Source organism: Stigmatopora argus, chromosome 17 (assembly GCF_051989625.1).
Source record: "Stigmatopora argus isolate UIUO_Sarg chromosome 17, RoL_Sarg_1.0, whole genome shotgun sequence".
Taxonomy (NCBI): Eukaryota; Metazoa; Chordata; class Actinopteri; order Syngnathiformes; family Syngnathidae; genus Stigmatopora; species Stigmatopora argus.
The window spans coordinates 1,578,532-1,591,350 of record NC_135403.1 but is presented as its reverse complement, the minus strand read 5'-3'; the positions used below and the strand labels follow the sequence as shown (position 1 = coordinate 1,591,350).

The window sequence follows — 12,819 nt, the reverse complement described above, 5'->3', positions numbered from 1 at the left end:
CTAATGCTACTTCAGGCTGCTAATGCTATGCGATTTAAAGCTGATGCCACTCGGCAAACTCAATCAGGCGCTTATAATGAGGCTACGACTGTAAGGGAAAATGACATGCCTACCAAAATATATTCGTCTAATGTGAGAATGACTTCGGTAGTGACTTCAGCGATGGTAACAGCTGACCTGACTGCAGTATATGATGACTATAGCTTAGACGACACCGGAAATGACTCAGTCCATGTTGACATTCCTATTTTTAGTAAAGTTAGGCCAAGCTTCGAACCAGAGAAACAAATTGGTTGGGAAGGAGCAAGTGAAAATGGATTTGGTATACGATTAAAGAAATGACAAGTGAGCAATGTATAGCATGTTCGATCACCCCAATGAAACTCCCTATTGTGATCCCAGACAAAAACAGTTTTAAAACATGTGCGGAAGAAAAGAGGAAAGAGTGCAGAGAAGGAGGGTGGACACAGGAAAAGCAAGGGAATAAACATTTCCCATTAACATTGTGAACTATTGAATGTAGAATGATTTACGGCTCAAAGAAAACACACCAGGGGATGAATCCGCTGCCCTCAAGTGCTAACACGAAGGTGTGTACCGAATATGGGCGCACAGCGGCCCTAGAGGGCCCTCCCACAAAATATGAAGTTGATATAAATGCAGAATATGACTTTTTTGCAAGTGGTGGCTTTCAGAGTAAGGAGCAGCAAGGAGTACATACGGGTAATACAACGGTGAAATGTAATGTAACTTGGGTTTTATCTTGGTTCCCACATGCAGAGAAGACCCCTACCTTTGTCACACTGCCGTATGGTACGAGAATCCAGGTCCAATTGATCAGTCCTGCCATAACATAACAATGACAATACCGCACCTTCAATTCATGGGCATACAGGCAACAGCCGTAGCTGATAGCTACTTGATGTGCGGCAATGATATATTGCGGAATGCTCTTCCGCTGCGCTAGATTGGGCTGTGCACCTTGGTAAGGATGAAAATGTCCGTTAAAGTAATGTATATGGTAGTGGCTGAACTTCTTAACATCACAAGAGCAAATAGGTTTAGGAGGTCATGTGTTCCTGACTCTCGGGTGTACTTAGATTCAATTGGACAACCAAGGGGTATCCCTAAGGAGTTCAAAGCTAGAAGTGAAATTAAGTCAGAGTTAGTGTTGGGGTTATTCTGGGATATTATTATATATGTGTGTATTAATCATTATATATGTGTGGAATATGAATCATTATGTGTATGTGTGGAATATTAATCATTATATGTATATGTGATACATTAATCATTATAAGCAGACGAAAGCTCAGTATAAAAATCCAGGGTACAGACATTGAAATCGTGGAGAATTTTAAGTACCTGGGTGTTCACCTCAACAACAAACTAGACTGGTCCACAAACACAGATGCCCTGTACAAAAGGGGCCAGAGCCGCCTCTACCTACTGAGGAGTCTACGGTCCTTTGGAGTGTGCAGGACACTGCTGAGGACTTTCTACGACACTGTGGTGGCCTCTACAGTGTTTTATGCAGTGCTTTGTTGGGGATGCGGGAGCACGGAGAGGGACAGGAACAGGCTGAATAAGCTGGTCAGGAGGGCCAGCTCTGTTCTGGGCTGTCCTCTGGACTCTGTGGAGGAAGTGGGAGAGCGGAGGATGCTGACCAGGATGATGTCCATCATGGACAGCACCTCCCACCCCCTGCATGAGTCTGAGGAGTCCCTCCGAAGCTCCTTTAGCAATAGACTGCGGCACCCTCATTGCAGGAAGGAGCGCTTCCGCAGATCCTTCCTCCCATCAGCTGTCAACACCATTCAGCCGGTTCTACTGAGAGGGAAACTGGAAGAGGCTGGAGTAAGGAACCACCTAGCCGCATGGATCATCGACTTCCTCACTGACAGACCACAATATGTGAGACTCCAGGACTGTACGTCTGATGTGGTAGCTTGCAGCACGGGGGCCCCACAAGGCACAGTGCTCTCTCCACTCCTCTTCTCCCTCTACACATCGGACTTTAAACATAATACAGACACCTGCCACCTCCAGAAGTTCTCTGACGACACCGCTATTGTTGGACGAGTGACGGACGGGAACGACCTGGAGTACAGGGGAGTCATCACAGCCTTTGTTGACTGGTGTAGGCAAAACCACCTCTACATCAACACCAGTAAGACAAAGGAAATTGTCATCGATTTTCGGAGGAATCCTCAACAGACCACTCAGGTGAACATCCAGGGTACAGACATTGAAATCGTGGAGAATTTTAAGTACCTGGGTGTTCACCTCAACAACAAACTAGACTGGTCCACAAACACAGATGCCCTGTACAAAAGGGGCCAGAGCCGCCTCTACCTACTGAGGAGTCTACGGTCCTTTGGAGTGTGCAGGACACTGCTGAGAACTTTCTACGACACTGTGGTGGCATCTACAGTGTTTTATGCAGTGCTTTGTTGGGGATGCGGGAGCACGGAGAGGGACAGGAACAGGCTGAATAAGCTGGTCAGGAGGGCCAGCTCTGTTCTGGGCTGTCCTTTGGACTCTGTGGAGGAAGTGGGAGAGCGGAGGATGCTGACCAGGATGATGTCCATCATGGACAGCACCTCCCACCCCCTGCATGAGTCTGTGGAGTCCCTCCGAAGCTCCTTTAGCAATAGACTGCGGCACCCTCATTGCAGGAAGGAGCGCTTCCGCAGATCCTTCCTCCCATCAGCTGTCAGGCTCTTTAACAAAAAAATGGCTGTGTGTTAAGACCTACCGTATGCATGCATCTACATTTATGTGTATGTATGTATGTATATATGTGCTAAGCAACACGCTTATTTAATTATATATTTATTCATGTATTTATTTCTTGACCTACTTATTACCTATCTATTCATGTCTAAAATGCCTTTGCTATTCCTGCATCCTCACCCTCTTGCCACTGGAACAACGAAATTTCCCGAATACGGGATGAATAAAGTTATCCAATCCAATCCAATCCAATCCAAAAAGGACACTTCCCCCTGCAGCTGGCCCCGAGGACATTTAATTGGATTCTTGGATTCTGGCAGATGGCGATAATCGAATCAACTTCCAAAAATACTCGCATATTAATTTAAAATAGTGTCGCTCGTTTCACCTTTTATGGAAATTGTTATGCTTATTTGTGCAAATTCTTATGCAAATGTTTGTGGTTTCCCACCTGATACGCAATTGTTGTTGCAGTTTTTTTTTACCTTAATTGTGTTATTTGGTTAGCTTATGCAATTGTTTGAATAAGATAACCTTAAGTGTTTTGATTATGTGCGTCTAAATGGACAGAAGAGGATGCCTTTCTTCAGAATGCTCCGTGGCGAGGACGAGCCAGGATCGATTCTCACTTGCAAGTTTAACCCTGGATTATGTATCCGATGTCTCTCCCTTTATTAAAGTATACCTATTAATAAACTTATCATTTTGGTCCTCCGAAGCCTGGGGTCAACATACCGAAAAGGAATCCGGGCGCTGCTGATCGACATCTGGGAAAGACCGTGCGCACGTCTGATACCCTTTGCGGGCTGGATTTTCGATTGAGCGCCTGGATTCTCGACGGGTGAAGACTAATCCAATTACGGGAGACATCTGGAGACATCTCTGGTGAGTCCACATGAATGTCTGCATGTTGCGACGGAGGCTCCAAATGCGTAAAAGGTCATTTCATGTGAAGGTTCATTTTGAGAAATGAGACTCGCGTCCTGGGGACGACGACTTTAAAACACTGTGAATGCTAGTCCATACTCCTTAGGATTACTCTCAATAAAATTATAATTGATTATGTATATTATAATCAGGAGCGTTTCATTAACTATACAAATGAAGCCCTCATGGCGCTCGGTGAACAGTGAGATGAAACATCTAGGATGATGTTGCAGAATCACCAGGCTTTAGATTGGATTTTGGCTGAGAAAAGAGAAGTTTGTCATATGATTGGAGATCAGTGCTGTACTTACATTCCAAAGAATACTGCTAGGGGAGAAACATTTACTGAAGCGATGGCTAGAATTAATGAGTTACATCACGGGGCGTGATGTGTGGTCATTTGATTGGCTAAGCTCAAAACTGGTGTATTGGAGTGCTAATTTGGCAAGGACGGGAATAATCGTTCTGACGATTGTGTGACTTTTGCTTTGTTGTGTGATACCCATTCTGAAGAAACTACTGATGAAAACTGTTGCATAGCAGATGACTACAGTTGCGGTTACCAAGGTGGCAGAGGCACAGCTGGCGCAACTAGTATACGAGCAGCCTGGCCTGTTTCCAAATTCAGATGACTTGGAGGATGGGGACAGCGACTTATAGTCTAGATGGCAGATGAGGTATGACGAAACTGACATCCAAATGACTATCTACCACTAAGATTGCTGAGTGGGTTCAGCCAGCAGATATTACTCGACACATAGTAACCAACCGCTTCATATCAGCTACATATCGAGACATGTGTCAGACATATACAACTTCAGCAATGACAGTATTTAACCATTATCAGAGTTTGGTGCATTATAGCGTTATCTTACGGTGTACACTGCAGTAATACCTTGACATACGAGGTATTTTAGATACGGGTAAAATTCCGAGCTAATATTTACTTTGAGATTACGAGTATTCGAGACAGCCAAGTGGCCAGGCTCGTAACTCAAATTGCTCGTATGTCGGGGCATTCGTATGTCAAGGTATTACTGTACAAAAACAAAAATGAAGTACATTCACCTGGGTAAAAGATTAAGAATGTAGAGGAAGCTCTTGGTTCTGGGGTCAGCAATATCACGGTGGAGTCCAACCCTACACCATTATGCACAAAAAAATATTTAACATAAATCCATTTTATACGTTATTTTTTGTTAAAAACAAAAGTCTAATTCGAGTCACAAATGTGAAACTAAAGTCATGTACATATACGTTTTGTGTTGTGAATTGTAAAATTATATTAATTGTAAAACTGAATTGATTTTCTCTGCTCTAAATGACTCTTTATAAGGAGGGCATTCTATTTTTGATTTGACTCTTGTTATGCATTGACTCCAGTTAGGCCAAGTAGAAGGTTGCTACGTGAAGACGTTTTCATACACGGGGCATGGGTACTGACGTCATCACTATCTTATCCCCTTCAAAGATTTTTGCTTTGAAATAACAATAAAAAAGTGTCAGTTGTCTTAAAATCGGGGTGTAGACATTGTACATATTCACAATGCTAGATGGCGCCAGATATATTCAAAGCGAATGCTGAACACTTTGATGGTGAATGCAATTATTGCAATTTTTTTGTTTTATCAAAGTAAAAACCAGAAGCCATTCATTAACAAATGTGATTGCAGTGTAGTTCACATAGCTGAATGTTCGAATATTAAGATATGATTAACAGTTTTTGCACAATTTGAGTTTGATTAAACACAGGCACAATATACATATTCATGAACATATATATACATGTTCATGTTAATGAACAAAAATATGTAGGATTATAGCCAAAGGTTATTTTTCCCAATGTCCCTTGAAGATAAAAATCAATAAAGCAATACAATACCAAAGACTAGAAAGCAGCAGAGAAACAATGAGACATACATTCACTTACCTGTCAACTTATACACTTTCCAGTATTTTACAAGTTTTTGATCATTTCAAATTGTGTACACCGTAAACAACTTATGTATGGGATTTTTTTTTAAGTATGTTTTTTGTAAGACTCAGGAATTTATTCAGATTATTATACATTCGTATATGCCTCTAGGTATAAAATGTTCAGGTTAAAATGATTTAATATGCAAATGAGTGACTTGAGATACGAAAAAGATCCAAGTTGCGAAATCCCCCCCAAAAATGCATTTCCTTATCTGTTATTTTATTTTGAAAATATTGTCGCGGATGCATTAGTTCTTACTTTAGAACATCGCTACCCTCTACTGGGCTCTCATTTCATCTCTCCCATCGCTTCTATCTCATATAATGACAACAAAAGCATTCAATTCAACTCAATTGGCTGTCTCACAACAACCACAATCCATATTTCAAGATTCTCTCTTGCATACTTAACCATCTCGGCTAAATGCTCCCCTTATTAATGATTGCAATTCCCTTTATTAAGTGATTAAAAACCGTGCAAATGCAATGCGGCACATATTTTCACACACACACATCGGGCACACGAAAAGTCTAAAATGTACTACTAAGTGGACGGCTTTCGGCCCTGGTAGAACGGGCTCTTGCCGCCGTCTGGCGGACAAACACGGGTATTACGTCTCACAAAAAATGGCCGCTGAGAGTACTATTTCAGCGATGCAGGGAACAATTTCATATGCTTAATTCATTTTAAGACATTAATAAATCATTTCCTTTAAATTTCCTCTTTTTTAATACAAAATTAAAGTTTACTCACAACTTTCATACAGAATTGGGACATTTTTACACATTTTAAACGGTTTAGTTGGTAGTTGTGTGAGGACCGTGGAACGAATTACAGAATTTACATATAAAGCACACCTCTACATACAAAATTTTCAAGTTACGAAAAAAGTTCTGGAACAAATTAAATTCGTAAGTAGAGGTATAACTGTATTTAGTTATTTTATATGGGAACGTGCTGGCCCGTCAGGGGATCATCCAGGCAGTTCCGTTAGGAGGTAGCAGTGTGTCTTGCCCTGGACAGTTCGTGGAGAGGTGACAGAGGGAATTATGCCTTGACCGGGAGGCCTAGAGGGGTGATCACCATCGGAGTCTACGCTAAGAAGGTCGCTGCCCTGGGCATTGTGATCGTTGCCGCCGAGAGGGTCTCCGCCCTCTGCCTCGAGGTCATCGCCACCCTCAGCCTCGTGGTCGTCGCCGCCGATAAGGTCTCCGCCCTCGGCCTCATAGTCCTCGCCACCGAGGGGGTCTCCACCCTCGGCCACAAAGTTGACGCGTCATCGGGGCCCCGGCCAAAAGAATCGCCGTCGTCGGGGCCCCCGCAATGAGAATGACTGTCAAGCTAATGACAGCACAAGATCGGGGCGCCAGGACGGGAAGACGGGAATGGGGCACCGGAGGGGAACACATGGGGGGCTAGCCAGAACGGGAACACATGGGCAGTTAGCCGGAACGGGAACACATGGGCTGCTAGCCGAAATGGGGACTAATGAATGGTTAGTCGGTACGGGCACCAGTGAATGATCACCCAGAATGTGTACCTGCGAGAAGCTGCCATCCTCGTCCCACATTTGGAAAAAGCCGTCGTCCTCATGCCATGCTTGAACATGGCCGTGAAAGTCCAACGCTCGGCCCCCTCATTACCGCCGCCGCGGCCTCGCCAAGGGTGCATGATTACGGGGGCAGGAGTTGGTCCCGGCGAGCGTGGAGCTTGAACTGGTGAAGGTGAACGAGAGATGGGGAGCCAACTCAAGGCCTCGAGCGTCAAGCCACTCCTCTTTCCTCCTTCCACGCCGCGGTGCTCGACACTGCCTCCGGGAGGATGGCGTACCACGACCGTCACCCTCCTCCGCTACACGGTAAGTTTTGCCGCAGCACCTCATCCCCAAAAAAGCAATTTCCCGGTCGCAGGTTGACCAAACTCCTACCTGAGCTCCCCCATCGGCCACCACGCAGTGGTCCATTGTTGATGGCCAGACGGGAACCCAGGTGGGGGTCTGTGGGAAAGGTGTCCGGGTGAAGACTCTCCGGGTGGAGCACCGAAATCCAAATGGGGCGAGGTAGTCACTGTCCGAGTCCAAGTCTCAGTCTAAGAGATTCGTCAGCTATTGACTGTCCTCATACTCCTGAAACATCAGAGTCCAAATCGAGATAGCAAGGTCGATTGTCAGAGGGCGATGGAGGTTGAATAGTATCTCGTGGTCGGGAGAATAGGTAGGGAAGCGGGAGTGGGGGTACGGGATAATAATCAGCGGGTGGATGACTGGTAGCCTGTCGTTGGCGTGAGCGTTGACGGCTTCCCACTGGGTCCATGGCTTGGTCGGATCGTACTGTTACGTAAGTGTTGCATCAAGCGTGGTATAGGACCCAAATGCAGGGGAAGCAATCGAGGACGTGGAATGCAGTGCTCTCACAAAACTTGAATAACTTGGGGCAAGAGGGGATTCAAAAAAATAACAAGGACTAACAATAAATAACAAAATCAAACCTGACATGAAAGACATGAGGAAATGAGGAACATGGAACAGGGAGCATGGTATGGCAACGAGGCATGAAGCAAACAAGGTAGACGATCCGACAATGACTAACAAACACACAGGGTTTAAATAGACAGACAAGGGTTGATTATAACGTATACAGAGCTGGTTATGAGAGGAAGGGAAGAGACGAAAAGAAAACAAGCCAACCAAAACCCCAACTAACCCTAACAACAACAGCGCAGAAATGGGATTCATTGAAACAATTAGCCAAATAGTTGCTGGTTGGTGTGGATAAATTAACTGACTTTAGAATAGGCATAATTGCCAAGGACTGGGGAGACATGGAGTGTTTTCAGTGCATGGAAGACATTCCCTGTTCTTTCCTGGGTGGATGGCATATACTTTGTCATGCGTCATATTAATGACTATTAGAATATTTACGGATTGCCTAAGCATTGAACAATTAATATCAACTAAATGAGGTTGCTTTCTAGTGCTTTGAAGGCATACAAATTGAGAGAACCTAGTTTAAAACTTTCAGTCTTGTCAATGCAATTACAGGGTTGAATACAGTTTAATGTTAGAGTACAAATATAAAGATTGGCAGGGACAATCTTAATCTTAACCTTGACAATTCTACAATCTCCAAAACCTCTAACAAAGAAAAAGATTGTTTGTTGCTTTTGGGTTTGATAAGCTGTGGTGGAGCATGGGTTCTGGTCGCCCGCCACATCAGGGATACATTCCCTCCCTCAGTTGACCCTCACCAGTTTGCTTATAGAGCAAACAGGTCCACTGAGGACGCCATCGCCGTAGCTCTACACACAGCACTGAGCCACCTGGAGCACCATGGGAACTATGTGAGGTTGCTTTTCATTGACTATGGCTCAGCCTTCAACACTATAATACCGGACATTCTGCCCGCCACCGAAGGCTGGATCCCCGGATTCGTCCTGGGCCACACCTTGACCGCCGTCCCTGATTGCCCCGAAGGACCGCTCAATAGGATGTCCTCTTCCTGGCAAACGACCGTGCGCATCCGAAAGAAATTGGAGAAAAAGGAGGAGTCCATGAAAGAAACCATCTGCTGCTGGAATAAGAACTTCTTAACCAACCATCCACAAACTGTTTGACTTGGTCCCCACCTCTCTTCATTACACGGAGCACTGGCTCCCCTCAAGGTTGTGTACTGATTCCTCTTCTATACTCCCTCTACACATACGACTGTACACTGACCCACCGCTCTAAATCCATCATCAAATTTGCAGATGACACCAGTGTGGTCGGACTCATCTCAGGGGGGGATGAGTCTGCCGGCAGAGATGAGGTCAACAAAAACTGTCTTCGTGGTGTTTGGTGAACAATCTCACACTAAACACCACAAAAACTTAAGAAATAATCCTGGACTTTCGAAAACGCAGCACAGATCTGGCCCCACTCCTCATAAATGGAGTATGTGTAGACAGGGTCCAGTCCTTCAAATTCCTGGGGGTCCGCATCACGGACAAGCTCTCCTGGTCTACCAACACCACGGCAGTGGTGAAGAAGTCCCAGAAACGATTTCCTTAGGGTACTCAGGAGGAACAACTTGGACACTAAGCTTCTGGTAACCTTCTTTAGAGCCACTGTGGAGAGCATCCTGGCATACTGCATTACAGTGTGGTACGCTGGAAGCACAGCAGCAGACAGAAAAGCCATGCAGAGTGATCAACACCACCCAGAAGATCATCGGCTATTCTCTGCCCTCACTGGATGACATTGAAACCCTCGCTACCTCAGCAGAGCCAGGAACATTGTTAGGGACCCATACCCCCCCTGGTCACAACCTGTTCCAGCTGCTGCCCTCTGGCAGACGCTACAGGTCTCACAAATACGGACAAATAATTAGGGACAGTTTTTTTCCCACAGCCATCAGGACTCTGAACTTGCATTAGCACGACACACAATCCCTTCTGTGCAATAATTGTGTGCAATGTGCAATATCTTAGATTGTGTAATATTTAGAATTTACCTTGCCAGGACGTGACTTTTTATATTACTTATTTATGTTGTTACTGGGAAAAAAGACTGTGGAGTAGCACCACTAATTTCGTTATATGCAGCTGTGTATGATGACAATAAAGGCTTTGGATTGATTTGATTTGAGACTGTTTAATGAAAGCCAGATGTTCTAATATTGAGGCTTTGCACATACACACATTATTTCTCTGTAATTGCACACCTATTCTTTCACAATAAAAGGAGGATGCAGCGCTCTAGGATTTGAGAGGAAGAAATGAAGAAGAAAGTGCTTGCGCTGCTCCTAGCCTTCACCAGAGCATGAGTTTGTGTCTTCTTTTCTTTTGCTACAATAAAATGTTAAATTGACAAACTTGACACTTTCTAATTACAGAAATTACAATTTTCTTACCAGAAGTTTGAGATGTTGTGGCAACAATATTGCTTCTAATGTCAAAATATCTCAATTCTTTCAATGGTTCATATTACTCCAATAGTTTCGAACAAGAAATAAAACGGAAAAAAATCAGAGGAATTTTGTTTTATTTAAAAATCAAGGCTACTCGCGTCTGGCCAGTCATACCACGTTTAACTAGGTTTAGATGTCAGCGCCCAAGGTAAGTTAAAATGGTCGTGCCCCGAGCGAGCAGTGAGGAACGTGAATTTTTTCACGTTTTATGCAAGATAAGTATGTTTTTTTTTTGAATTTCATTCATAGATTTCTAAATAAATTTTGTTTAGCGTTTTATCTGTTTATTTCTTCTGAACAGTGGTACCTTGAGATACGAGCTTAATGCGTTCCGACTGAGCTCGTAAGTCGATTTACTCAAATCAGCGTTTCCCATAGAAATGAATTAAATACAAATCAATACGTTCCCACCCTCTGAAAAAAAACACCATAAAACAGGTTATTACAATGGAAAAACATATTTTTATTAGTTGGAATTCACCATCTACTAACAGAGTAACAAATAACTAGGGGTTATGATGTTTAATAATAAAATGAGGCATTATTTTATACATCGGGGAGTTGGTGGATATGGGAGAGAGAGAGCGAGAGTCACGGATGCGCTCGTAACGTAACAAACTATAAATTTAACTTAAATGAACTTAGATTCCTATGCACACTCAAAACAAGTTTTAATCTTACGATACACTAAAGCTAAACCTTCTTGTGCAAAAACCAAGGCAAAGAGTTTCACGAATGCCACCGGGGCTTTAGGGGCGATCGTCCTGTTTCTCCATATGCATTGACGAGACAGCTCAGTCACCCGTACATTACTCATGTTTTTCGATTATTTCGTGCTTACTATCGATTGTCATCATCTGCCTTTTCTTCACACTACCCTTTGTTGCACCGGCTTGCTTTGGATCCATCGTGTTTCCCTTAATTCTGCACTGACTAATGCCAAAAACAAAAACAAAAAAACTGAAAAAATGCAACGCTCCGCCCAGTGCTCGTAGATATCTTTGCACGGGGGAGACGCGGCGAGAGAGATCATAAAGCAGCCTCTCGTGCCCTGGTGAACTTGCTGCTCAAATTTTCATATCTCAAAATTTTTCTCGTATCCCAAGGTAAATATTTGCTTGAAATTTTACTCGTATCTCAAATTCCTCGTATGTCGGGGCACTCGTATGTTGAGGTATTACTGTAAGTCACTCACCATTTTTTTTTACTAAACAAAACTTGTGTCCTGCTTGTAAAAAAATGAAAGTGTCTATCCAGTTACGAAAGCAGTAAATGAAGAGTCAATTTTTCAACTAATATTGCCTTTGCTAACTTTACCTGTCTTGAACCTTAAGGGTCAGGGTCTGAATCGGGGGCGTTTAAATGATGTTGCAAGACAGACTGTGATACTCATTCCGCATTTTGACCTATGACCTATGGTGCAAATAAATTATATAAACTGTTGAAGAATATGACATATTTTACTCCTTCATTTTATTGTAGCTGTTTCATTTTGATATAGTTCCACAGTAGGATTAAAACTATTGTTCTCAACTCAATTACAATGAACAAAAGGTCTTTTGTCTGAGTTTCTGCTTCAAGGTGTGGTCCAGGTGATAAGTGGTCCAGGTGAAACCAGAGACAAAGGTAATTCCCGCGGAGAGGGCGACCAGGCCAGACGTGGATTCACGGGCAAGCAGATTCTAGGAGAGGACACCCCTCCAGAACGTCGTGGGACAGTCCACATATCATTAAAATCAGCGAATGAATATTCATCCTTGTTATACTATAATTGGGCAAACGCGGGTTTGGACTTTAGTCTCTTTAATCCTCCACTGAAGCACGGCGACACTCAGCTGGTTTTATATTTGGGAAAGGGACCCGGAGCTCTGTAAGGATCAATATTGGGAATAAATCATCTGTGGAGTAACGCGCAAACCCTGGTCTCTTCCTTCGATGCTGAACACGCACAAGTTGTTAGACGGGATCAGACTGAGTTAAGGAATTAGGGATAGGTGCTAAAACTGTACGTCTAACACTGTCAAAAAGCAACAGGACTCGTGCTTTGGTTTCACTGTTCTTACCAGTATCTGTTTTTCCATCTCCAGTCGAGCAGATGCAATTGGCGGCTAAGAATTTCGGTGCGGCGGCTGGCCTCTCCACGGCGTTGAGCCTCATGGAGGGATGGTGACATTGATGCATCCCCGGAGGCGTACCAGAAGAGTATAGGTTGGCTAAATAAATTGCAGCAGG

At 43.8% G+C, this 12,819-nt stretch overlaps 1 protein-coding gene across 5 annotated transcripts in view; it reads right to left on the bottom strand.

Moving 5' to 3' along the window:
* The window catches only part of trdmt1 (tRNA aspartic acid methyltransferase 1), an 84,437-nt gene that overhangs the window by 47,477 nt on the left and 24,141 nt on the right, over window positions 1-12,819 (bottom strand). For 3 of the 5 annotated variants that reach the window (XM_077623772.1, XM_077623773.1, XM_077623769.1), the window contains exon 4: window positions 4,732-4,803. The exons of the other annotated variants lie outside the window; for them this stretch is intronic. In XM_077623772.1, the coding sequence (XP_077479898.1) occupies window positions 4,732-4,803 (72 nt within the window). The remainder of the gene's footprint in view (window positions 1-4,731; window positions 4,804-12,819) is intronic. 5 annotated transcript variants of the gene reach the window in all.